The sequence below is a fragment of the Crocodylus porosus genome, unplaced genomic scaffold, assembly GCF_001723895.1.
Source record: "Crocodylus porosus isolate Cpor-Errol unplaced genomic scaffold, CroPor_comp1, whole genome shotgun sequence".
NCBI lineage: Eukaryota > Metazoa > Chordata > Crocodylia > Crocodylidae > Crocodylus > Crocodylus porosus.
In genome coordinates, this window is record NW_017728916.1 from 5,227,484 (window position 1) to 5,253,407 (window position 25,924).

A 25,924-nucleotide genomic window follows, 5' to 3' on the forward strand; every position below is an offset into this window, starting at 1 on the left:
TTCAGAAGGTACAGCCTCCATGTGGCCATTGCATAATGCAATATTCTCCACAAGGGGCACATCTACATGTGCGCATTTAGTGCGCAGTAACCGAAAATTACTTTGCATTATGGGTGCACATCTATATGTGCATGCCTGTACTGTGAGTAACTGTGGCGACTTACACCAACTTAGACGTGTATTTGATACCTGCATGATGCAGATATGAAATTTACACACAATTAGTTACTGTGCAGTAACACACATGTAGATGCTGGCCTATTTCCGCTTACTGCTCAGTAAATTTAATGCAACATAAATTCACGTGTAGATTTGCCCAAGGAAAATTATTATTATTAAGATGATTATTATTATTAAGTACAGAGGAGAGTTTCTGTCTATGAGAGGAAACATAAAGTGACTTTCCTGGAGAAGTTGTCGGCCCTTTTGGGAAGGACTTATCTGTTTGCTGGGCTCTGAGGTCAGAATCATGTTTGGCAGATGAAAATTACAAGAGAAAGTCCTGCTTGTTGTACAATACCTGGATTTGTAAAAGGGCTGCCTCACCCTGGGAATGCTAAGCACTGGGGAATGTGTAGGCCATGATAACAAGCAGGAGGCACGGTGAGTGGGGCATGGCTTCCCCTCCTCTCCCTGGGGTACACAAAACATCCACAGTTAGTAAGGCCATGTGACCCCATTGTGGCATAGAAAACCTGGTATCAAGATGTCAGTATAAAGTATGAAATTGTTTGTGCCACGGGCTGTGACAACATAAGGGAACAGGTCTTGAAGGACCTGGGTTGGGATATCATAGAAGGGCTCTCACATCACATTTCTGGTTTCTGTATGGAAGTATAGGTGGGAGAGACAGTCTAACCATCATAGAGTACTGCAGACAGGGGCTTGGGGCATGTAAATTCAGCTCTTAGCTCTGCCAGTGTTCAGCTGGGTGACTTAGGCCAGTCACTGCATCTCTTTATGTTTTAGTTTCTCCATGTGTGATGTAGATAATGTTGCTGATCTCCTCTGCATCTCACTTGGAGCTCTACTGCTGAGAAGGGCTCTGCTGGAGCTGGGTATTGTTCTATCAGTGAAGCATTATCCTGCCGTGGATTTGTATCATTTGTGCTGGCATTCTGAGGTTTTCTTGTTTTACATGTCTGAAAGGGAAATGCCTGCCAGAGACCCAACGTCAGGCAGCCTTTCAGAATATCTGTTGACTATATTCCTCATACCTTCCACTGGCAAGTCAGTGCTGTGTGTAAGATAGCTCCATTTTTTTCCATTCGGCATGAAAGCCGTCTCCTGGAATGTCTTATTTTCTCAGAAGATGCAGAAGCTTTTTCCAGGTTTTGCTGAAGAACTCCTCCTTTGGACCTATCATGCTTAGTTGCTGCTTTGCCAGTCAGTACCTTGTGTAAATGATGGCACAAGGAGAAGGCCAGTGGAAAACCAGGCTTCCAGGTTTCTCAAACTGTAAAGTGGAGAGTAGAGATACTGGGGAATGTCTGCACTTCACTTTACACGCTGATGCTTGTGTTTGGCTGTCTGTTGTACCTGTGAAATGTGGGCTCCCTCCAGACACAGACCTGTCCTGAGCTATACAGCACAATGTAAGGAAACCCAGCTTGACTCCCAACCAGTAAGGAGGATAGCTAACTTAATGTTTTATTGTTAGCCAGTAACTTGCAACAGTCATTTCCTTCCCTCATCATGGCACCATTAGCTGGGTATGTTGTAGTAACATGCTCTAAGACACTCAGATACCAGAGGGATTGGTGCACAGTAAGAACCAGAACAGAAGAGAACCGTCCTCTGACATATCAGGTATTGGCTGTACTTGGGGGTTAGATAGTACAGACAGGCCTTTTAAGGTACTGGGGACTGGCTTGTATATATAAGCAATCCCTGCAGAATTGGAGGAGCTAGACATTTCTGCTAATTAATAAACAGTGAAATAGTTAGCAAAGCTTATAGTGACACTGAAGCCTACTAACTGCAGTGTAAACATCCTGTCTTACTGAATGGAGCAAGTCAACCTGCTTGCAGGCTCAAACAGCATACCAGAGGTTCTCTCTTCAACCCTAAAGAAAGGTTTTTTTATTACTTTAAATATCAGCTGAAATTTGGTGAGTGTTGGTATGCAGAGAAGTACAGATGTAGCTGTCCCACAGTTTATCCACTAAGAGGGCTTGATGGCCCAGTGATCTGCTTCTCTGTTCCTGTATAAAGCAACTGGTAGAGCTCTGCTCCTTTGTGCACTCAAGATACAGGCCTGAAAGGCTTCACTAAAGGTAGCCAAGGAAAGGATAAAAGTGTGCTGAGGTCAAAGCCGGTTGGGTTTGTTTCCACTAAGCTACCTAAGTGATCTCATCCTAAAGACAAAACCTAAAATACTGTCATATTGGCACTGTTTCCTGCAGAAAAATAAAAGGGGGTGTCAATAAAGTTGTATCTAATAATGGCAGAAGGAAGGGAGATTGGGAACTTCCTGTCAGATTTCTGTCTCTGACCAATCCTGACAGATTTAATGGGATTAATGCTTCTTGACCTCACAGGGTAAATTCTGTCATGTGTCTGAAGCTCTGTGGTATCTTGGGTATTTTAAATAGCCACCTGTCACTGTGACATCTGAGTGCAATTTCTGGATTTCTCTGATGAAAGAAGTGTAGGTTTTGATTCACCTGGAGAAAGACAGGAGAGCAGGGGTGGAGCAAAGTGAGAAGGGGCTTGCTAGAGAAGTGTAGGAACTTGTTGGCTGTGCTGATAGCTGCAGGCATCCTTCCCCCAGCCTTCCCCAGGCAGCAGGGTTTCTGGTAAGGCTTTCTAGGCTGGAGATGCTTAGAGGCTTTCAGTCAGCTTTTCACGCTCAGACATTTGCTTGATTTGTGTTGAAGTCCTTGATTCTGTTTTAAATGCTCATGACAGCAGCCATGCTATGGTAAAGCCATACGCAAGAGCAAGCTAGGCATGGTGCATGCTTTTCTCACACAGCTTTCCTGTACAGTTCCTTCTGCTGCACAGCTCTGCCAATGCCCCTCAGCACTGATCTTTAGTCCCACTACCATCTTAGTTCCAGATTCTCCCACAGCTCTGCCAGTGTGCTTCCAGCTACCCCTGCAACTCCCTGCTCCTCCAGTCATGAAGCCCTGGCACCGCTAAAGCTAGACACTGGCCTACCATATAATGCCCCCATGCTTTGAAAAGTGACCCTGCCCCACTAAACCTTGCCTTCTGCAAACAGAATAGTGTAGGAGCAGAAAAGAAGGGTGCACCCAGCTTCCTGAGTAGCACTAATCTATTCCATCAGCTGCATGCAGTCAGTGAGTATCTTTCTTCTTAGACTTTTGCCAGAGTGTACTTCTTCAAACAGGTGTTAGATGGAGAAAATATCTTATCTGGGGACCCTGTTCAAACTCAGTGCATTCCGTGCGGTTCCAACCATGATGAATGTAACTCAGCACTGTGCTATGAAGGGATTTTGAAAGGTGACCTTCTTTTTCATTTTTCCTTCTCTTCTTTCTCTGTAGCATCCAAATGTCCCTAGGTATAGCAAAGGCATAATCCACACCCACCCAATTTTAGTCTCCATTCCAGATTGTCTGCCTAAGAATGTTCAAATGTACAACAATTTCAGGGAAAGCCCACCTGTGAGCTGGGACCGCTCTCTCACAATCAAGCGAAGTCTCCACCCACAGGAAAGGCTGCAACCATTTCTCTGTTCAGCAGTTTCTTCAGATGTTCTTATTTTTATCATGTGCATTGATATCCTTCCACAATGCACTAGACATGTGGCTGATAATGGTCATGATAAAACCACGGGAGCAACAGGGATGTGCAAACAGGTATCAGTGCAATAGGTACTACCCTGTCCTTCCTGTATTGCAAATAGGAGGATTGCCCTAGCTAGATGAAAAGAAGGAGTAGGGAAGGAAATTGGAACTCAGGAAGCAGTGGAGTCTGATGTGGAAAAGGTTGAGAATCAATAAAGTGGACAGGAGACGAGAGCATTGTTGGTGTAGTGTTAACAGCAGTTGCACAGTATCTGCAGTCATAACACAGATCACTTAATTCATATCTACTTGCATATGCTATATAGTCATTTCTGCCAGAATCTAGGGTTATAGCTGTTAGCAATCAAAAAGTCCTACCAGCATCATCCAGCAGTGGGGAGGGAGGAGAGAAACACCTCATCAAAGGGCTCACAGGTCAGGTCTGTGCCTCTGGAGATCAGAAAAAGCCAGTCCTATCAAGCTGAAAGTCCTGTCTTTTTCAGCAAATCTTTGTTTAACCAGCTCCTGGAAGAGAGCTGGTTCTCCAGCTCATCAGCATAGCCCCTGGAAGAGAAGCATTGAGCTGAATTGCAGCTGAGAAGCCAGTTTAAAACAGAGGTAAGGCTCTCTCTCTCAGCCACACAGAGCTGTTGCCCTTAATTTTATATCTGAAATATCAGTGCTTGAAGGGCTAGAAATGCAGACAGATTGGATTAGATAGAGAATGTATGAAATCCTAAACTGATAAGAGACAGAGCAATTGACTCTTTGCCAAAAGGCCAGGAAGAATCTTAAAAAGCAGACTAAGTTGTCTAGACAGGAACATGCAGTCCGCAGCACAGATGCAACATTTGCTTTCAATTTATCCATCATTTTGTTGTTACGGTTGTAACTATGTACAGCTCCATCTGTCCCTGATACAACTGGGCAGTGCCACCACCTTAGCAAGACATAGCAAGACAAAGCAGCAACCAAGACAACACTCAGATTGTTGCCCTATTAATGGTCCACCTCCTCCCTTTTCCTCCACTGACATAAACAAGCCATCTAACCACTCTGGATCTCAGATTAACCTTCTGGAAAATGAAGGCAATAGAGCAGGTACCACCACCCTGCTGGCAATTTCTGTGTTATAATGTCGCTTGCTTCCCCCTCTCCCTCTTTGTATGCCTGCTGAGTTAAATTCTTCCCTGATGGAATGCCATTGGTTTTGGTAGAGTTACCCCAGAGATGAATTCTTTCTGTATGTCCAAGGTGACTCTCTAGTCTAATGAACAACCTTCATTCTGTAACTGGCCGAGTCAGTCACACTATTTAAACATGGAAAGGATATTGTTATTGTTGTAGATTTCACTTGTATCACAGCATTAATCAATATATTGTTGCTTAGGAAAATTAGGGAGAAAAAGCAGCTACTGACAAATTAGATGTACTGAGAGGAGGAAATTCTTCCAATCAGATTCACATGGAGAATATGTTGAGTAGGCCAGTGAGGTCCATCTGGAGTGAAAAGAATCTGCTAAAAGGAATAGGATGGACAAGTCTGGCAGATGAAGGGGTAAGGCATAGGCAGTGAAGCAAGGTCATGAGATGAGAACAGAGAGTATGATGGTGTAATGCAGAGATCAGCTCCCTAAAGTGCATGGAAGTCTTGCCCATGTGGGGCTGAAGCCAGAGGGTGGTGATGTGAGCATTACACGTTCCACCATTTACTTGCTCCTTGTTGTGCCTCTGGTCAGACTGTATTGACCAAAACATGTTTGGTTCCACTAGCCCTGCAGCACCAGTGCTGCTCAGAACAAGGAGACTGGCTGCCTCAAGCACCATCAGCAACATTGTCAGTTACATTCCAGCTGCAGAATCTGAATTTCTGGCCATGACAGAGGAGGCAGAGAGAACAGAGCTAGGCATCTGGCTCCCAGGGAAAGCTTGCAGCATCTGCAGTTTAGGGAGGGGGAGTACATGAGGTTTGTTGGAGAGTAATAGGGGAAGAGACCTAGAAAGTGCTTCACCTACCTATCACCAAGTACATCTCCCATTCAGTTCCCTCCCTCCCATTCCCTTAGAGAGTATCTCAAAACTGAAGCAAGCTACTTTGGGAGAGAAGGCCTGACCATGTATGTCTGCTGGTGGCACCCTGCTCAGCAAGGCTCCTTAGTGTGAAAATGCTGATGGTGCATGAGCATGGTGTGGAGAGGTCATTATATTACATAACTGCCCTGCGTCCTTTTAACATGGCTCATGGCTCAGTTTGGTTATGCATACAGATCTATAACACTCCTTCTTCCTCTCCCTTGTGTGTGTGGCTACCAGTCATGTGATGCAGGAGGAAAGCGGTGATGATATGGAATGTGGTCAGCTGCCTTCAGACACTCTCCGACAGGTGAAGATTCAACGTGACCCCAACTACGGCTTTGGTTTCGTGGCCGGCAGTGAGAAGCCAGTGGTGGTGCGATCTGTGACAACAGGTAGGAAGCAAGGCATAAGTACAGATCCCTACGCCTGTCACAACTTTCAATTAGGACGTGACTATCTGGACTCGGCAGCTCAGAGGGTGGGGAGCTAGGTATGAACTAAGGAGCAGGAGCAGTTTAGTTAGTATTTGGATGCCATACTACATGGGGACTGGGTGTTTACCAAGAGGGTATAGCTGGAAAAGGGATATGGGAATTTCAAACAGACAATGCAGAACTGGGTGGGATGGGTGTGAAGTCTCTGTAGCTGACAATGGACTAAAGGTTGGGGAAGTGGGTGGTTATGTGGATGGGATTCTCATATATAGACTCTAGAGGGGGATGGAAGGGAGGGTGTCTGTAACATCATGGAAGTTCAGCAACTGTCTCCCTGACCCAGCCTGTCCCATGCCCACAGTGGCAGGGGGCCCAAGAGTCCCTCATGATGCCCTTTAGCAGCCATGATGTCTACCTCAGAGGTGGCTCCAAAGGAGCCATTCCCAGCCTGTGCCAGGAGGCCTTGAGCTGAGTGGAAGAAATGAAGAAGTGCAGGCAGTGATGGAGAAAAAGAAAAATGCTGAATGTAAACACAGGAGGAAGGAACAGCATGGCTGGACTGACAGCAGAGAAGCCAGGGACATGGTTGGCATGGAGCCTGCTACTTCTAAAGGGGCTCTGGGTCTGCCAGGGAGATTTGCCACTTGGGCTGTTCCAAGAAAGAGGAACATAGATTGGGGTTGCCAAACTGAGTGGACAGCCTGGTAGAAGATAGGAGAAAGGCAGCCTGAGGAACGGGTGACTGCAAAGACTTTCTTCACATAGGGCATCAACATATACTGAGCTGGTTGCTCCCAGTGGGTTTCAGCCCACCTCTAATTAGGCTCCTTTCAGCCCAACAGCTATCCTTACCAGGCAGATTCTTTGGTGAGCATGAGCTGGCTCTGCCACACAGCACTGGTTTCTTTTTAAAGGTCTGTGTGAATTCTCTGAGCCTGCTTGTGGCCAGCCATAGCTATTCACCCCCATATGACCTCCCTGCCATGGGGAATAGGGACATGAGCATTGGACTCTGAGAATGACAGGGCCTGAGGCCTGCTTCACAGAGCATGGCCAGAACAGCCCTATTCTCCTGCTCTGTCTCGCCCACATGAAGCAGAACACATTTGGCAGAAGGAGAATCTGAGGCAGGGGCTAACACCCACTCTCTTCCTGGCAGGAGGCCCCTCTGAGGATAAGCTCTTGGCAGGAGACCAGATTCTGGCCATAAACAATGAGGATGTGAGTGAAGCCCCCAGAGGGAGATTCATTGAGCTTGTCAGGTAACAGCCTTCTCTAATACCTCATCCTGGGGGTGAGGGAGCCAATGTGGGAGGAGAGAACAAGGCAGGAAGGTAGTCCTCAGAGAGTTTTAGATTATGATAAACCCAGGGAGCAGCCTGGTAACTGGAAGTGCCTGGGCACTGAGGCACAGGAGCTAACACTGAGGCAGTGGTCACTCTTGGGCTCTATTGTGACCACATTCACGCAGTAGGAGTCATCAGGGCACTGCTTTGAAGCAGTTCACCCTCCTGGAATCCAGTTAGCACAGGCAGCACTGCTGTGAGGCAGCTTGACTTGCTGAAGACTCATAGACTGATACTGAGAGTAGCCTTCATCCAAATTACGTGCTTACCCATCTAGGTACAGCCCTTGTTCCTGATGCTGATTCTGTGGATGTTGTCTGGGAAGAGACCAAGGTTTTAAGAGATGGGGCTGTTTTTCAGGATTCACTCTCTGATTTAGGGGTTTCTTCTGCTGCTGTAGGTTCCCTCTTTTGATTTCTTCCTTGGGGCTGGGTGAAGCTGTAAGCCCCTACCCACCCAGGGAATGTGCACAGGAATAAAGGATCATACCTGAGTCAACTTCAGAGTTAGCTGGAAACCTTGAGACTTGGGCCCCCCACAAAACTCTGGCCAAATTCTGCCCTTGCCTAAGTCCAGGACAATGCATCACAAAGCCAGTGCTGCTGAAGTTTGTGCTAATGGGGAGGATGAGCTCGCCATTCATACATGTGTAAAACATGTAAGGCAAGAGGCCTTCTAGCAGTGAATCTCTGGGCATGGCATGTTGTCCTGCTTTAGCTCCCCCACAGCCAGTATGACTGTCTCTTGACCCCTAGCCTGAAGAAGTTTCCTGCCACTACATCCACTTGAATTCAGCTTTAAACCCTGGTAGGTTTGTGCCCCTTATGAGAGGTGTGTGCAGGGGCCACATCTGTTCACATTTACTTGCAATCCACAATGTTCACCCCTTAAAATCTCTGCAGGTTAAGTATATGGGCCATCAAATGAAGGTAACAAAGACCCCTCTTTCTTTCCATGGCAGCTCAACCTACCCCTTCTCCAAAAAAAGAGAAACATGGCCTGTCCTGCATGAAACCCAGGCCCTGATCCTTGGCTGTCCTTATCAGTGAAGCCAGAGTGATACCATTTTACATCAGCTAAGGATTTGGCCCATGAAGCTTTGTCTCTGAAACCACCTGCTAAGATTGTTCTTTGCACAGGTTGTGAGCAAATTCTACTGACACAGAGCAGTTAATGCTGGCCCTAGAGTAACCATGATTCCATAATTAGTGTGGCACATTCAAGGGTATTTCTGCAGCAGAGTTGGGAGGGACAGAAATGCAGACACCCTAGGATGCAAGAGAAAAGTTTGCAGCTGTCATGTGAGACACAGCCAGCATCTCTATTACCTGGCATGGAAAGTTCCTGTAGGAGACTGAGAAAATCTGAGCTACCATCTGGCTAGGTGGGGAAAGATTTTGCCATCTGAACTCTCTTTCATGTGTTATTTTCATTCCCTTTCCTACATGTGTGTGTTTTGGGGGCTGGGGCTCAGAGTTAACTCATCTGTCTTCATCTTTTTCCTCCTGTCCCTTCTTGTGTAGGAGTGCCAAGGACTTCATTATCCTCACTGTGCTGCAGACCCATCAGGTGAGAACCAGGAACAATGCAACTGCCTCCAGCTCTTCCACTGGAAGCCCAGTATGGTGCAGGGGCAGGGGGTTGCGAAGTCCAGGCCTGTGCAGTGCCTGGGGAGCTAGGATATGATCTAAAGCAACAGTTCCCAAACTGTGGGTCATGATCCTAAATGGGGTTGCAACATCAGGAGATGGGTTCACAGGGGTGGGGGGCTATGGGTCGGAGTGAAGGGCCATGCTGAGGAAACGGGCCATAAACGGGGTCATGCTGAGGAAAAGTTTGGGAAACACTAATCTAGAGAATGCATATATGTCACAGCTGGTTCACACTGAGATTCCTCCTAGAGGAAAACATGGTTCAAAGGACCTTATTAGTGTAGCAAATAAAAGCTCAAGAGGTTCCCCCTTGGAGACCAGAAGCCCCAGATGAAATGAGATTGGTGACACAATCTTCTTGCTCCTCTAGTAAGGAACCACTGACACCCTAGTGCATTCCACACCATGCACAGGGGAGATACAACATGGCCAGCGTGTACATGTGGCTTGGAAACAAATAGAGATTTCTATTTCATCAGAGGTTGAAGATTAAAACATCTTGCCTCCAGCTCTACTAGTGCCTTCAGAAAGCACAGCAGATGCCCCAAGGAGAGCGTTCAAGTCTTTGAATTCTTGTCTTATTTCCTGTTAGGGGGAGATAGTTTCTTGGCCTGTTAGCAAAGGGACATGGTGGGACTGGGGGAAAAAGAGAAGAAGGAAGAGAAAGAACAAGAGTACATGTGTGTAAGAGATCCTTTTCTCTTCAGAGCTCGCTCTTTATATGGCTTGCATCTGCCTATCTGCTTGGAGCAGCTTGCAAGGGCACAGAAGGCATTTCAATATTCCAGTGTTGTGTATAAAGCCAAAAATCATTTCAGTTAGAAAGAAAGAACCTGTTGTGCAATCAGGCTTATAACGTCCCTTGCCCAGTGCACAGGATGGAGGGATAATTAGCATACAGGAACACTACTGAGGAGCTCATGGCCACTGCAGACCATCTTTCACCAATAGGAGTCACTGTAAGGAAAGGGTATAGAGTATGTTGGGAGGTGGGGAGCTCACAGCTACAGCTGGACCAACTAGAAGCTGTCAGGGAATGGCATAAGAACCCTGACTAGGGTTGGTCAGAGCCTCTGTCAGTGGAAACCTATAGGGAAAGTGGGTGTAGTAGCACTGGCTGCCCGATAGTCAGTCATAAGTGCAGATGTGGCCTGTCTGTGGTTAGGTTCAGGACACCCTGGTGAGCTAGGTGGACAGCCCTAGTGGGACTCCCCTGGAGAAACCAAGCCATTGAACTACCCAGTTCCTCTTGCATCATTTGCATGCCATGCAGCTGGAGACTGCCCAGCAATGACAGATACTGGCACTGACTATGAAGGCACCTTGGAGCTCAAAGAGCCTGTAGCAGTGGAACAGATTGAACTGTCATGCCACCAGCGATGAAGGCAGGATGTCATTTCTTCTTGATTGAACCTTTTGATCTTGGTGAAAGAGATAAGTGTGAGAGTCCCCTCTGCACACTTATCCCTGTTTCTTGGAAGGTCTCCCTGCCGAATGCTGGTCTGTAAAGAATGGGGTGGATGCCAACCTCTGAAGCAGACTGCTTTTCTCCTTCCTCTGGAAAGCAGCCAGACGAGGCAGCATGTTAGTCCAGCACCAGCTTCCCTCAGACAGAAACCTCGGACACTTTCACAGGAACAGCTCGCTCCCAGCTCCTGCTGTGAGAAGGGAGCCCTGCTGGGGACATGTGCCAGGCAGAGAGCCCTGGAGACCAAGGCTCTTCCTTTGTGGAGCACAGGCCATGCCAACACCAATCTTTCCACCTTGCTCCTTGACAGAATGACTCAGCCCTGACTGGAGAGGACCAGCAGCAATGGCTATGGGGAATTGAACCTGATGAGATCTCCCAGAGGGATTCATTGCCAAGGCAAAGAGTGTGATGAGACACCTTGTTTGTTAGGCCTGGGCCTAGTGAAACAACAGCCATCTCTAGAGACCTGAACTGTCTTTGGTAACTACTGACATAGAGATAAGGACCAGGTCCTCATCTGGTGTGAATCAGACTGACTTCACTGGAGCTTCTTGATTGACAACAGCTGAGGATCATACCAGACAGCTCCAGAGCTTCTCACGAGTTCCCTGAGTCATCCAAGTTTTTTCTTGCTCCTCAGCCCTCTCCTACTGCTGCAACCTCATGCTTTCCTTTTGCAGCTGCCGTTCTCCCTTCTCCACAGAAAATCCTGAGAAGCTTCAGGGATCCTGCTTGTCATGCAGGTGGAAATTGGGCAGATTGCAACAGTGGCTTGGAGAGGCAAGGCTGATGACCACCATGCTGTTAGCACTTCACTTGGTAGCAGGAGTGTGCCTCAGGCATGGCTCTGTCTCGGCTATCCATATGCCTCCCCATTACTGAACTACATACTTCACTTCAATACCCATCTCACCTAAGTACTGTCACTGCCACAAACACATTACAGACAGCTGGAACTCATATGATGGAGACCAGCATCTCAGAGCACAAGCCAAGCTTTGATTCAGACAGACATGTGCAGATCCTTCCCTTCCCCCACCCACTGCTACCTAAGATGAACTCTGTGACTCTGTGATTTCTTATCCTGATGAATGTGTGAACCTCTGCTGCCAGCACCATGCATATTCTTCCATGTGGTGGAAATTTAGGGCAACCCGCTGGGCCCTTCATTCTATCCGGGCATGTGAAGTCATGAATGTCTGAGTTGGTTTGCCTAATTATCCATACTTCTCTTGTGTCTCCCATTCTTTCCTCTTGTCTCCAAGAAAAGTCATCCTCTCCCTCTTCTTTCCCCAAGTTCCAGCTATTGTAACTTTCCATTTGTTTTCTTTTCAGTCCCCCAAATCTGCTTTCATCAGTGCAGCCAAGAAGGCAAAACTGAGGTCCAACCCCGTGAAGGTCCGATTTTCCGAACAGGTGACAGTTGGTGAGACAGACCCAGTAAGTTCTCTTGCTCTCTTCCTTCCATTGTGCCTCCCTGGATGAGCACACAAGAGTCCTCTTGGTGTTCTGCCACTTCTGCTGTCACCCTGTTCCCCTTCTGGGCAGCTCTCGCTAGCCTGATGCAGAAAGTGTGTGGAGGTGGGGGGGTTCTGCCATCCTTGTGGAAGTTTCTTGGGTAATGCATAAGTGATCTCTGCCAATTTTATCTCAGGGTCCCTGGAGGAAGGAAGTGCTCACATCCAGGGAATTCTGTTAGACCACCTAAAAAGGCTGCAGTGTGGTCCAAGGGGATTTCAGTATAAGGAAAGTAGCATGGCAGACGGATTTCTGTGTGGGGGTCATAAGGCTGTCACATGATACACAACATCCCTCAGTAATTCAAACATAAGATACCTCTATGTTTCAGACCTCCTTCTGTAAAGGAGAAACTAGAGCTGCTGTGTCGATCTCCGTAGCACTGAAGGACAGACTGAGATTGACTTGCAGATATGTGAGAAGGGACTGTTGGGTGAATCAGGAATGTGAGTAAAACTGGGGTGTCTATGATGTGATAGAATACCTCTAGGAATGTTGGGTACACAAAATGCCACCCATAGTCACTACCAGCTCCAGGTGAGACTCCTGGAGTGTACATTGCTTGGTATCACAGCACGGGCCCCCTGAAGGCTTGAGGTGATAGAAACAGCTGCCTGTCTGCTGAAAGGAGCAGGCCTGTGGGAGCCTACTGTACCCCTACTCAGACTTCTGTGCTACTGTCCAGTGTATTTCATAGGGTGATGGTAATTCCCAGAGCCCTGGCTGGGCTGTGCTACACTCTCTGTTTGCCTCAAACCAGTTCTCACCAGGATAGATGTACTTGCCCACATGGTAGATTTCAACAGCCTGGTGGAGACTTCCTCACCTGTGGCATAGCCTGCTGGAGTCTGGATCAAGCAGCCTTCCAGCAGGATGCTCTGACTTGGCTTTTGGTTAGATGTTTTCCCTTGACAGCAGAGCTGCTAATAGTACTGGCAGCAGCAGCCATGTCCTTGTATAATGTTATCCGCTGTGAGTGGTTTTATGTTATGTCTGTTCATTTTGACTCCTTGAATAACCATGCAGCTGCTGTTGCCTAAGAAACTCTGCTAACGACAAAAGCTGTGGGATCCTGCCTGCATGTGAGAGGGACTAGGCATCTCTGCCATAGGTGATGCATAGGGGAGGCACAAGGGACATGTGCCCCCCCTGAGATTGGCCCTGCCATCCAGGGAGTGGGGGCGCCAAGATAAACTCCGGCTGGTACCCCCCTCAGATTGGCGCTGGCTGGGGTGGGGGCACCAAGAGAAGCAGCACTGGTGCTTCCAGGATCGGTGATGGGCTGCTGAGGGACCTCCTGCCAGTCAGCCACTTGTGCCTCCCCCCCTCCCCGACTCAGGAAGCACCAGTCGCCCATGATCTCTGCGATTCTTAGATAAGTGGGATAGTTGAGTGAGACGAAGGGATTTGGGACTTGCAGAGGAGGCTTACCCAGGCCTCTCCTAGATAAGGGAAAATCTGTGTGGAGCATCTGTACCAAGACCTTGGCAGGCCCAGGGCCTAACCAAGCCAAGACATGTATGATTTCCATGAGAGCTGAGCTCATGAGTGATTCAGGCTACAGGTAATGGTATAGGCACCCTATCTATTTAGGAACTTGGGCAGATCCAAGTGTGGCATTGGAGGCCGGGTGCTATAGGGCAGAAATGGCCACTGGGCAGTTGAGGTGCTTTATCCGGAAAGCAGCACATAGCACAGATGCCAGGCCCTGCACATGTCCACATGTGACACATTTCAGTTGTAGATACACCACTCCATGCTGCACATATCTACTGCTGAACATCAGAGTGTATCCCTGCCCTTAAATATGAAGTGCAGCTTAGTGGGATATGCAAAAATAGCACCATCCAGTGAGATCCCAGGGCACCTGCTTATTACTTCTTGAGAAACACCAAGCACATGAACTAAAAGTATTGTGCACTAGCACCCCGCTCAGCCATGGACTGCAAAGCCCAAGTGAAGAGATGAAGAGTGAATACCAACACCCAGGAGAGGAGCAATCTTAGAGCACTCCTTCCTTCCTCAGCTGTCAGGTGGAAACCAGAGGCATCACAAGCAGTCTCTTGCCCTTGGTGACTGTAGCAGCTGGAGTGACAGCGGCAGTCACTGTCCAGGCTAGCAACCATTGACATTCCTGCACCCTGTCAAATTTGGACTCCAGGGCTAGTGTCTCAGTCACTCATCCCTCGTTACACTACTGGTAGAGGCTGTGCTATGTTTATATGGACCACTATCTGTATAAACTTAGTGTTTATTTTGTGGTTAGAAGACTTGAATGGATCATATTAGTGGGTACAAGAGCTGTCCAGGGTTTGTTGTTCATATTCTGGATCAGGGTTGCCCAATTGGTGGCCCATGGGGTTAAATTGTAGCCCTGGGCTCCCACCTGCCCACTGCTCCCAGGCTTCTTCCTGCCCCTGCCCCAGGGTGCCTGAGCAGCACAGTGCAGTGGAGAAGTTTTCAGCCAGGGAACTAAGGGTAAGTGGAGGTGGCCAAAGCAGCAGGGAGGTGTGGGGCCACAGAGTACAATGCAGGGTGTGGGGAGCAGCAGTAGGGAGTGTAATGGGGAGGCACCCTGCATGCAGTCCACAGGGTGGGAAGGGATGCAGTAGTGACAGCACCAGGTCAGACAGGACAGCAGGGGCATTATGTATCCCCCAGGGCTCCTGGACCCCAGTTGTGTTACCTCAGCTAATGTGGTTCAAAGGGCACATGGTTCCCCACCCTTTTAGACAGCTCCATCATGAATATATCAGTGCTACGACTGGTTTTGCTTGGTTCAAATGCAGAGCTCCTTTGAAGTCTCTGGTGTGAACTGGAACCTTGTCTGCCCTTTGTGGAAGAAGCAGCAGGTGCTGGGTTTTAAACTGAAGTCCTTTCTACTAGCAGTTTAGCAAGCAACTGAGTTAAACAGGTTCTAAAAATAGTTTTAAACCTGCCAAGTGCCCTCCCAGTCCTATTTCATTTCTTGGGTATCCCCAGTTGTCCCCAGTGATAACAAAGCAGAAAAGATCTGACTTCTAGTTTAGTCTAGTGTAGTCTAAACTAAAGGACTTGGAGCTTTCAACTTCTTCATAAAGAATCAAAAGCACATAAATCCAATCTCCTTCCCCTTTGTTGCTCACCTTAAAACTTCAGTTAGTTTATTCTGAAGAGGATACAAAACTTAAAAAGTCATGTTTGCCCATAATTATCTTATGAAATATATTTATCAAAAAGTCTCATTCCATCAAAGTCAGAATTCTTTACAAGGAAGGTCAGGGAATCTCCTAGTTTGAAAAGTACACACACACACACACACACACACACACACACACACAGGTTTAGAGCAATAAAAATATTTCAGCTCAATGTTTTTAATGAAAAATGTTTTCCTACTCAAGATTTTCATTATGAAATGTTACTTAAGTTAAACTAAAATACTAGTTTTTTAAAGAAAAAGTTTGAAATTTGAAGGAAACATTTCAAAACTGTTTAAGAAAAATGTTCTGAGTGACTGATTATTGGTTTACAGGCATTTTTGAAATTTTGACGTGCTTCCTGTTTCTGGATGGGGAAAAATATTGAAATCTCAAAAATTCTTATGGAAAGGGAAAGCCATTTCCTGGCAGCCCTGTTTAGAAGGGAGCTCTGCTTCTCCAGAGAAGCCTGTCTCTGGGTGACTGAAGCACACAGCAGGGCTGTCTCCTGAGCTAGTCAGACAGTGGCAAGACAGTGATGATACAGTGAACCTCCATCACTATCTTGCAGCAGCACGCATCAGAGAGAATCCTTTAATCTCGATCAGTCATTTGGTATCTTAGAAGAGAAGGTTTCCAGCAGATCAGCATCTCTTGCTCTGACTGGGGGCAGGTTGTTTTTAGAGCACTGCACAGGGTCTCAGCTGAGTGATGCTTGTTGACTTTAAGTGAGAGTTTTGTGGCTTAATGTCCAATACAAAGGGTTTTGAAACTGAAGCCATGAACAGGGCAGATTTTGCCTTGGCATTTCTGTGTAGCATCAGGAGACTTTTACCCTGCAATAACATTCCATCCCAGTGACATTATCTCTTAATTGCACCAGGATTTTATTAAGCAGAAGTAGTAAAAATAAATCTTAAAGTGCTTCTAGCAAATTCTATTTTTAAGCAAAATCAATTAAGTAATTATCTGATTCAAACGTTGCTTATCATGATGCAAGTGTTGTTTGCTGAGGTTCTTGTACAACATGTGCAGGTTAGCAGAGAGGTTCCTGTGGCCTTGAGACAGGCTGGGTGCTGTGCTGGATCTTCAAAGGGAAGCCTTGGGAAAGAGTTACTTTGGCTGTATCCCCAGCTCCTTCTCCCCACCCCACTCCAGTCTGGGATAATAAGCAAGAAAAGATCTAAGAATCTTGGGTGGGCTCTTCAAATATGCCTAATTGAATAGGATGCCCAGTTTATATTACAATTAATAGGAACTGGGAATGTGAATCCACCAGGCAGCTTTGAATTTATCAGCCTTTGTGCATTCAAATTGCTCAGTAGAGATGCTGGTTTTCAAGGGAAATGTGCCTTTTCTTGGTGCATAATTCTAGAGAAGCAGAGACTGTAAAAACGGGTACATCAATTATATTCATCCTCTCTCTCTCTCTGTCTATCTCTCTTCCCCTCCCTCCTCCTATCTATCCCTATTCCCCCCTCCATTCCCCCACCATCTCCCATGTCTCTCATTCTATGGGCTTCCTCCCTCATTCTCCCTTTTCCTTTGCCACCTCTCACCCATACACTTGCTTCCAACACCCCCTTTTCCTTCCTGTGGACCTCCCCCCCACACACACTTCTCTGGTCCATGCCCCCTTGGGATCCTCTCTTCTCATGGGACTTGTTTGGCAGAACATGTTGAAGAAAGAAGCTCTCCTCCTCATCCCCAATGTTTTGAAGGTTTTCCTGGAGAACGGGCAGATCAAGTCTTTCACATTTGATGGCCGGACGACCGTCAAGGTGGGAGCCCAGCTGGAATCACACAGGCCCTTCTTTGTTTTCTGTGCTTCCCTTCTCTCGTTGGCTCATTCTGTTTCCCATTCCCCTGCTGCCTGGTGGCAGCAATTGGCTGTATACACTGGTACCAGAGAACGGTGCCACTCCCTCCTTTGGGTGCTGTGTTTGCACCCGGAGGGGACAATAGTATGCTCTTTCTCAGTGGTCCCTGTCTTCCTTTCTTGTCTGCTGCAGGTAACAGGAGATATGATTTTGTGGGAATATGAACAGGGGGCCCTCAGTGTGCTCTAGTATGTCCTGGCACTGGGTATAGCTTTACTGGAGCAGTGGTGCAGGTTTCCTCCACACAGGTGGCCTGGGAGGGAAAATGGTAGGTTTACAGTGTGGTAGATGAATTATTATTAAACCCATAAATCCCATTAACAATAACAAGATGCTCTTCTAATTCCCAGTGCAGCCTGACTGGGAATCCATACCCCTTCCCTCTGCTGTAACAGTCAGTGACATGCTGCAAGATTCCTGTCCATACAATACTGTGTTTAACCCCTAGAATGCAGCATGAACTGAATGGTGCAAGAACCATCATCTGACATGATAAGGGATTGCTGCTCCATTGCTGCTCAAGGGAGGATCCCTTTTACCTGCCTTCATACTGAAGAGTCCTCTGCAGTAGATGCTTAGTACTGTGTTGGCATTACCTGGCCAGGGCCTGTGTAACTGCTAGCTCTTGGTTTAGATCTGAGGGTAGAGTCCCCACTGTAGACACTAACCCAGGTCCATGGTGAAACTGGGCTGCATAATAACTGAGTCCTGTTGTACTTGGAGTAGCAGCCTCACACAGTCACTCAGGCAAGATTTCCTGAGGTCTCTGTGACCCTCCCTCTGTCTCTGCATTGTATTCCCAGGATGTGATGGTGACACTACAGGACCGCCTCTCCTTGAGACACATTGAGCATTTTGCCCTCGTCCTGGAGTACTCCAGCCCAGAGCAGAGCCACAAGTTCCTTCTCCTTCAGGACAAGCAGCCCCTGGCTCATGTAAGCTTCTGAGCTCTCTCTCAGGGAGGCCTGAACCGCCAGGCTCTGTCTTTTATTTACAGCTGCTGGTATGATGGTATCTGCTAGGAGAGGTGGAGAGGGAGACTGGCCACCTCGGAGGAGGGAGCTCTGGGCTTGTCTGGACCCATCTGGTGGTATTTGGCTTAGCTCCATGTCTCTGTGAGAGGTTAGTGTTAATTAACATCCCTGGCATGCTCTGGGAGAGCTGGGATACAACCACTGTCCAAGGCCAGGGAATAAAACCAGCAGCTCTGGTTCCAGCTGCCAAGCATTAGGCTTCCAGTTGCCTGGCTCATCTCTTCATCACCATTGCTAGTGGCCCTTGCAGCATAGAGGAGTGGTGTATATTCAGCCTGCTCACAAGAGATGAGCTCCTCCTGCAGGAGATAAGCTCCTGCAAGCAGGCTTCAGCCCCATTTTAGGAGTCCTGTGCTCCCACCAACCCTAGGAGTCCTGTGCTCCCACCAAACCTAGAAGCAAAGGGAATTCAGTTTCCTCAGCAGCTTTGCTTTCTGAGGCAAAAAAGGTTTAACTTTTTCCACTGCTGTAACCAACAGCTGATATCTGGGATGGAGAAGGACTTCCAGTGGCATGTGACAGCCAATAGCAGCTCCAGGGTGCTGTAAAGTGGGGTGTAATGGGAGTAGTGAGCTCACTGTGCATGCAGGCTGAGAACTGAATGCTTGAAGAAGGGGGATGTGACTGCACCACCACACTTCCTCTGGATCCATCCCTCTCCATAGACACTGGATTCCCATTGGCATTTTATCAGGTACTAGAACCAGTAAAGAAGGGGAAAGGACACGACTGAGTGGCCTCAGGGTCTGCCTAGCTGTGTAGGAGGCTCAGCTTGCTTTTCCTGATATTCACTATGTGGACTGAGGGGCTGGAACACATGCAGATTCAGAGTGCTGACAGACGTGATGGTTTGTCATGTGATCAACCACTGAAAGCACTGTATAGCCATGCACTGACAGAAGTGCACAGCTGCAAAGCTCCCTAAAACCACCCAGTTGTGTGACAATCTGAACCGTCATTGCGTACAGACTCAGACAAAGGTGCTTGGGGTAGAAGGGAACGGAGTGAGTTTGGTCTGAGGGTTGCCCAGCCACCATTCAAGGGTGGTGTGGGGAGATTGGACCCCCCGACACACACACCTTAGGGGGGGACTCCAGTCTACCTGCTTCCCCCACTCCAGAACAGGCTGGGGAAATCCCAGAATGGACCTCACTCCCCTGTCTTCTTCCTGTCCCATCATGAGAGAGCACAGGAGCTTAGAGACAGGGCAGGGCTAAGGGACAGATGCTGCAGATGTGCACCCTTTTCACAGATCAGCTCCAAAATAGAACTCAGTCATCCAGCCTCCCAATCCAACAATGAACATGTGTTGGATCAGGAGGGTCAGTCTAATTCATGGCGCTTTCTGTAAAGCACCATGAGTTAGACCAGGGAGCTGCACATCTGTCAGTACCCTCAGTGTCCTTAGCCAAGTGACAGGGAGGACATACCTTGTATTCCTCTATTGTGCTTTCCCTAGCCACAGGAGATGTGGAACTGATAGCTTCTCTGTAGCAAAAATGGGTGGGCTGGAAGGAGGGGTATTAGTGAGAGCCAGAGTAATGTACCCCTTCCATCTGTATATAGCCCCTTCCATCTGTATGCACCTGTACAAGCACCAGCTGCATGTAACAGGGAGTCCTTGAGCTCCATCAGGACCATCACACAAGTGGAGAAAATTAGGGGTTAGTGTTTTGAATGAAGAAGCACATCCCCAGATGGCCTCCAGGTCTGCAGATACAAATCCTTGATGGCTGACTTCAAACTGCCTGATGTTTGGATATAGTCAGGTAGCAGGAGAGGCAAATATCAGTTCCCCACTTGTCCATGATGACTGCCTATCAGTCTATGGGTCTAACATATCCTGTCCCTGGTACCATGACTTCCTGCTCGGTTTTGTTATTATGCAAGTCCCTATGTGCCTACACAGCTGAATCCATCATTTTTCTACTTCTTCTGCGGCCCGAAGATCTTTTGCAGGAACAGCCCTGAGCTCCCCTCAGTTAGGCAGCACCTGCCTTCTGGGAGTGGCTGACCTGTGAATTTCAGTACTAGCCTTGGGTTTTAGTTCAGGCTGATTTCTATTTCCTGGGAAGGTCCATTGTGCAGAGATGGGAAGAGCATAACATGTAGAGCATAGTCTAAGCAGGATCAAGGACTGTTCATGTGTCTGCTGCTGTATAGAAGCTCCTCCTGCTTCCTGCCTCACCAGCTGTCACTCCTGCTCCCGGACAGGTGGTACAGAGGACCCACTATCAAGGCATGAGATGTCTCTTCCGTGTGAGCTTCTTCCCCAAGGACCCAGTGGAGCTGCTGCGTCGAGACCCAGCAGCATTTGAATATCTGTACATCCAGGTAGGGGCTTGGCTGCCTGCATCACAGTGAGGAATACTGGGCTAAATAAATGATGGGAAAGGAGAGCCCAAGAGAGGCCTGTGGCCAATACAGACACAGCCTCACTTTTGTTTTGAGGGATGTTTCAGTCTCGGCATTACCCAGCAGGCTTTGCAGCGCCCTCCAGGGCTGATCAGGGCTGTGGTACTGTGAGCTTCCTGCCTGCAGTAAACCTGTTCAGGGCTGTCATTAACACCGCAGTCCTGCTCATGTTTGATGGAGATGTAAGATATGGTGAAAGCTGGCAGATCTGTCAAGGTGGCAGATGGTGGAAGGAGATGCCAGCCAATCCATGGCTGTCAGGGAAGCAGCAGGCCGGTGCCTAGCAGCTTGGTACACTCTGCTAAGACAAGATAGTTCAGCAGCAGGATGTGGCTACTCTGGCATTACTTTTATGAAGCTCCTCCTCCCCAGGGCAAGCCCCAGTCTGGTTCTGAGCACTCTCCTCTCTTACCCAGAGCCGCAATGATGTGATCAGAGAGCGCTTTGGGATGGACCCCAAACCAGAGATGCTGCTGGGTTTGGCTGCCCTCCACATCTACATCACCGTTGCCGCCACCCGGCCCAGCCAGAAGGTGTCCCTCAAAAATGTGGAGTGAGTCCCACTCTCCTGCTACCCTCTGCCCTTCCCAGTCTTGTTTCCTGTAAGCCTGGTCAATGCTTGTCTCTCAGTGTGGGAACGTGGGGTGCTGCAAGTGAATGCTTCATAATGAGGAGAATTGGGGTGCGACTGGAACCCAGGCCCAAGACAGGCAGAAGCCAGACAGCTCCTTTTGACTGCAGTGGTGATATCTGCATGACAAAATCACTGTGCCAGGCAGCAGCACCCCAAGCACATGCACTGCTCTGTACTTCCAAACCAGAGTGGTGCAGCAGTATTTGTACAGAACTTCTAAGTGACAGCACCAGTCAGCCAGCCTGCTTGGAACACTGCACAAATGTGGCTGCACTGCTTCCAGCAGAAGAGGCTGCCTAGCTGGAAATGCGTGGCAGGCTTGAGGGCACCCCTGCCTGGCATAGCAGGACATATGCAAAATATCTATCCAAACTGCCAAAGCCCAGCAGGGGCCCAATTTCCTGGCCAATGCCAAGCTCAGCCCAGACTGATGGGGCTGTTGGCTGTGAGCCTGGGATCCTTTCCAAGGGAGCCAGGCTGGATTTTCAGCTTGGCATGAGAAATGAGGAGAATTGATGGGGCCGTATCATTCCAGGACATAATTGTAACAGTGTTTTGTGTTTCCCCTACCCCAGTTCCCTCAATCCCCCAGATGACTGAGTAATTAATAACAAATTAATCTTCACAGCCCTGCCCTGCCTGACATATGAGGTAGATCAGGTCAAGGTGCCACCCAGATCTAAGTGGGAAGGCACACACAGGAGAGATGTGATTTATATCACATCAGGCTGTCTCTGATTGAGCAGGTACTGAGGGCAGCCCTGGCGTAAGTCAAGAGTAGAGCTTGAACTTACACCTCTGGAGCCATGGCAAGATGTTTTAACCCCTCTGTCACTGCACCTTCTTATAAGGCAGCTGAATAGGTATCATGATCTTCTCTTCACCACTCTGCACCTCAGTCTCCTCATTTGTAAAGGAACTGTTTAAGGTCATACATAAATCAGTGTCAGAGCCAGCAGAACCAAGATCTCTTGATTGACAATTCCTGATGCTATTCACTAAAGCCTTTCTCCTGCCAGCTGTAGGGGGGTGGGGGTTGGAGCTCTGCTTTGGATTGCTCAGCTCGCTTGGTCCCCAGAGTGAGACGGCCCACCACTTCCTGACATGGAGCTGCAGTTTCAGTAAAGCTCAAGAGAATGTTCTCTTGGAGCTCCATCTTCTTTCACTGTACCTGTTGTGCCCAGGAGATGCTTAGCAATGGCTTTGGCTCCTCCTGTTGGCAAGAGTGTGCTTGCACATCCTGCTCTTCCACCCCTGTTCTATGCACCATGTCACAGCCTTGCAGGGGTCTTTTCAACCCAAGCATGACAGTGAAATGGCACAAGGAGCAGTGACTCGACACTGCCTTGGGGGAGTGAGAGGGGATCATGTGTCAAGTCTCCAAAGCACTTCAGAATCATCTGGGCTACAGACTGGGTCAGTGTTCTCCTGGATGTGTGCCGTCCTATATGAGCCTGGAGATGCAGTGAGCAGTCAGCCCCTGATAGACTGAGGCTTCAGCGGTGGGAATCCAGCCCCCTACAGTCACTGAGCTCCAGGCCACCTTGGTGCAACCTTCAGCATTCATAGAAAGCTTAATTGTGACCCCTCCCTTTTGACAGGCACCCTTTATAAAGCACCTAATTGCAGACTACAAATAATATACAGTGACATATAGTAGGGGCTCCCTTCTGTCTCCGCAGTCACATGGAATAAGAATGGATCTCTGCTTGCCTGGAGTGGACTCTGGGTACCTCTGGGTTTTGGCAGCAAAAATCACTTTGTGAAGATGGGATGTTCACTTGTTATTAACACAGGTGTATCTTCAAAAAGAAGCAGTAGCAAGAGAATCAAGGGTTCAGATTCAGGTCTAGGCTATAGGTCAGACTTTACTGACCTCCAAGGAGTTGCAACCACTTACACTGAAGCTGAATTTGGTCCTATCTTTGTATTTGGCAAACAGTCCTGGCCAGAGACCTGCAGATAGGCTCCCTTTCCCTCTGCACTTCACTGCTTCCCATTGTCTCAGAACTACACCACCAGTCTCCCACAGGGCGTGTTCATGCCTACACATGCTCGTCCCCTTAGCTCCTGGCCATAGTCATTGTTCAGCTTCCTACCCTCCCTTTTATATCACCTCCCTCTCCCCCCACTGAGTCCCTCCCTGTTCCTGTTGCTCTCCTTTCCTTGTCTATAGTTGAGCCTCTTCTTCTTGCAGGAAGGAGTGGGGCCTGGAACCATTCCTGCCTCCCTCACTTCTGCAGCTCATCAGGGAGAAGAGCCTTCGGAAATCTCTCTCACAGCAGCTGAAAGCCCATCAGAACCAGCCACCTGGTGGCACCAAGGTAAACAGAAACCAGCACAATCCCACCTTGGGTCCTGGGTGGGGAGCACAGCAGCTGTAATGAGCTAGCAGAGGCTTTTACGCTTTCACTTGCTGTTACTGTGCACAGCTAGGCAACAGATCATGTGATTGTACGAAACTGGTGTTTAAGACCATTACAATGCAATGCAAATCTCCAGGGAATACAGGCATGCAGCTTGTTCTCTGTTATGAATCCATTTGCAAGGGATGATCTGGATTTCACAGCCACAAGCACAGGGAGGCTCAAACCATTCAGATAAACAAAGAGCAAACCTGAATGAAACCTGGCCAGAACGTCACATAGGCTGTCAGTTTCACTTTGTGGTGATTTTCTGCTTGTATGCTTCTGGACATCCAGGGTCAGGTCCAGGCAGTGTCCTGAAAGAGACTGTTCCTAAGTGACCTCCTGCCCAGCCAGTCTCAGCACCTGCTAGAGTTCTCCTGAGACAAACCAGGTCTCATGGGGACTGCAGACCCCAGGGACTCAGGTCATCCCAAAAGAGGTGCACAGAAGCAGCTGCAGTTTTAAATGGTGTTCTGCTGGCTGAATTCCAAAACCCTTAGGAGTTACCCCAGCATCACTGCAAAATAAAGCAGCCATATCTCACAGAAGCTGCCTTCACTAAGCTGTGAAGGCAGTGAAGCATTTATCTCCATGTCACCTAGAGACATCTCTATGCCATTAGTCATTTGGAGCACTGTGGCCAGTTCTTAGCCCCAACAAGCTGGGCACCCATGACTCCTTACTCCTTGAAATTCCAGAGAGGACCCTTCTTGATCCCTCCTTCACTTTTCCCAGCCTCCTCAATGTTATGCTGCCTTGTCATCCTGCTGGTAGTGTTAAGTGGGACATGTTTTCTCAGGTGTCAACCACCCAGGCAAAGCTCCAGTACCTACGGATCTTGAATGAACTTCCAACCTTTGCAGGAGTCCTCTTCAACACAGTGGGACTGGTATGGTAATTCCAGTGCATGCTAACAAGTAGCCCATCCACAGTGCCTTGGGTGGGCCTGCATGGCTTCTAAGGGCACCTAACATTGGCTTTTGACATGCCCACACACACACACGCACACACACACACACACACACACACACACACACACACATGCACAGGTGTCCATGATTACCAAACATGTGACAAGGCTAAATGACTCCTTCCACAGTTCCTTGCACTACTCTGAACCCCCAGTGAGATCATCATCCCAAGACTTGCTCATAAATGTCTCTCTGCTGATTATAAGCAGATCCTCATTTGGTCTCTGAAAGTCAGTGGAGCTCTGCTCATATCAGCTAAGGATCTCACCCTTTGTGTCTCTGATCTTCTACTCAGTTAATATTAACAAGCTTCCACTGTGCTATTAAATCATATCTCCATTAGAGAATCTCCATTTCCCAAGAGATCTTCATTCCTAAAACACTGGCAGGTGTTCCTCTACTGGCCTCATGTCTCCCTCCCTCTCTACAAGTGACTGGCAGCCTCCTGCTGCCCTTTCTGCAGTAAATAGGTTGTCAGGCCTCAAAATCACCTTACTTAGCAACTACATCCTGACCATTGCTGTGCAGCTTGTTGGAACCTGTTGCCTTGAGATAATGTCATAGAATGAGACATTCCTCCATCTTCCCACTCAGCATCCCCACCAAAGTCACACTGACCAACACGGCCTCATTTTGTCCATGGCAGGATGAAGGCCAACGACCCACACATGAGAACATAGGACTGCAAAGGCTTCCAGTTGCCTGGTTCATCTCTTCATCACCACCGCTAGTGGCACTTGCTCCACCTTCCACCCATGGGTCTCCATTCTGTTGTAAGTGTCACCCATTGGCCATTGTTCCTTTTAGCCACATGGCTGGATTGTCTGCAGTTTCATGGCTTCCCCCTGCTTCACTGCTTTACCCATTGGTGTGGTGTCCTCCAATATTTACTTTTACTTGTTTCTTCAGATGAACATACAGCCTTGGAAAGGTCCTGCCCCAGTAGCTCGGTGTGTCATTAAAACATCCCACAATATATTAAACAGTCCATATAATCTTGCACAAGCAATGAATGGGCACCGTAACTCCTAGGTACCATTCTGGGCTCTGATATTAATGTGGTGTGTATCTTTGGACAGATCATTCTCCCAATGCCTCAGTTTCCTGAATTTTAAAATGAGAGTAGTGATATTGACCCAGCTCCCAAGAGA

General features: G+C 48.1%; 1 protein-coding gene across 1 annotated transcript in view; it reads left to right on the forward strand.

The window, feature by feature from the left end:
- The first annotated feature begins 5,250 nt into the window (after positions 1 to 5,250).
- The window catches only part of FRMPD3 (FERM and PDZ domain containing 3), a 69,495-nt gene continuing 48,821 nt past the window's right edge, over positions 5,251 to 25,924 (forward strand). The window contains exons 1-10 of the mRNA XM_019536287.1: positions 5,251 to 6,223; positions 7,425 to 7,527; positions 9,135 to 9,180; positions 12,070 to 12,174; positions 17,105 to 17,212; positions 18,115 to 18,246; positions 20,560 to 20,679; positions 21,177 to 21,313; positions 23,592 to 23,718; positions 24,602 to 24,691. Coding sequence (XP_019391832.1) covers positions 6,076 to 6,223; positions 7,425 to 7,527; positions 9,135 to 9,180; positions 12,070 to 12,174; positions 17,105 to 17,212; positions 18,115 to 18,246; positions 20,560 to 20,679; positions 21,177 to 21,313; positions 23,592 to 23,718; positions 24,602 to 24,691 — 1,116 coding nt within the window. The 5' untranslated portion in view covers positions 5,251 to 6,075. The remainder of the gene's footprint in view (positions 6,224 to 7,424; positions 7,528 to 9,134; positions 9,181 to 12,069; positions 12,175 to 17,104; positions 17,213 to 18,114; positions 18,247 to 20,559; positions 20,680 to 21,176; positions 21,314 to 23,591; positions 23,719 to 24,601; positions 24,692 to 25,924) is intronic.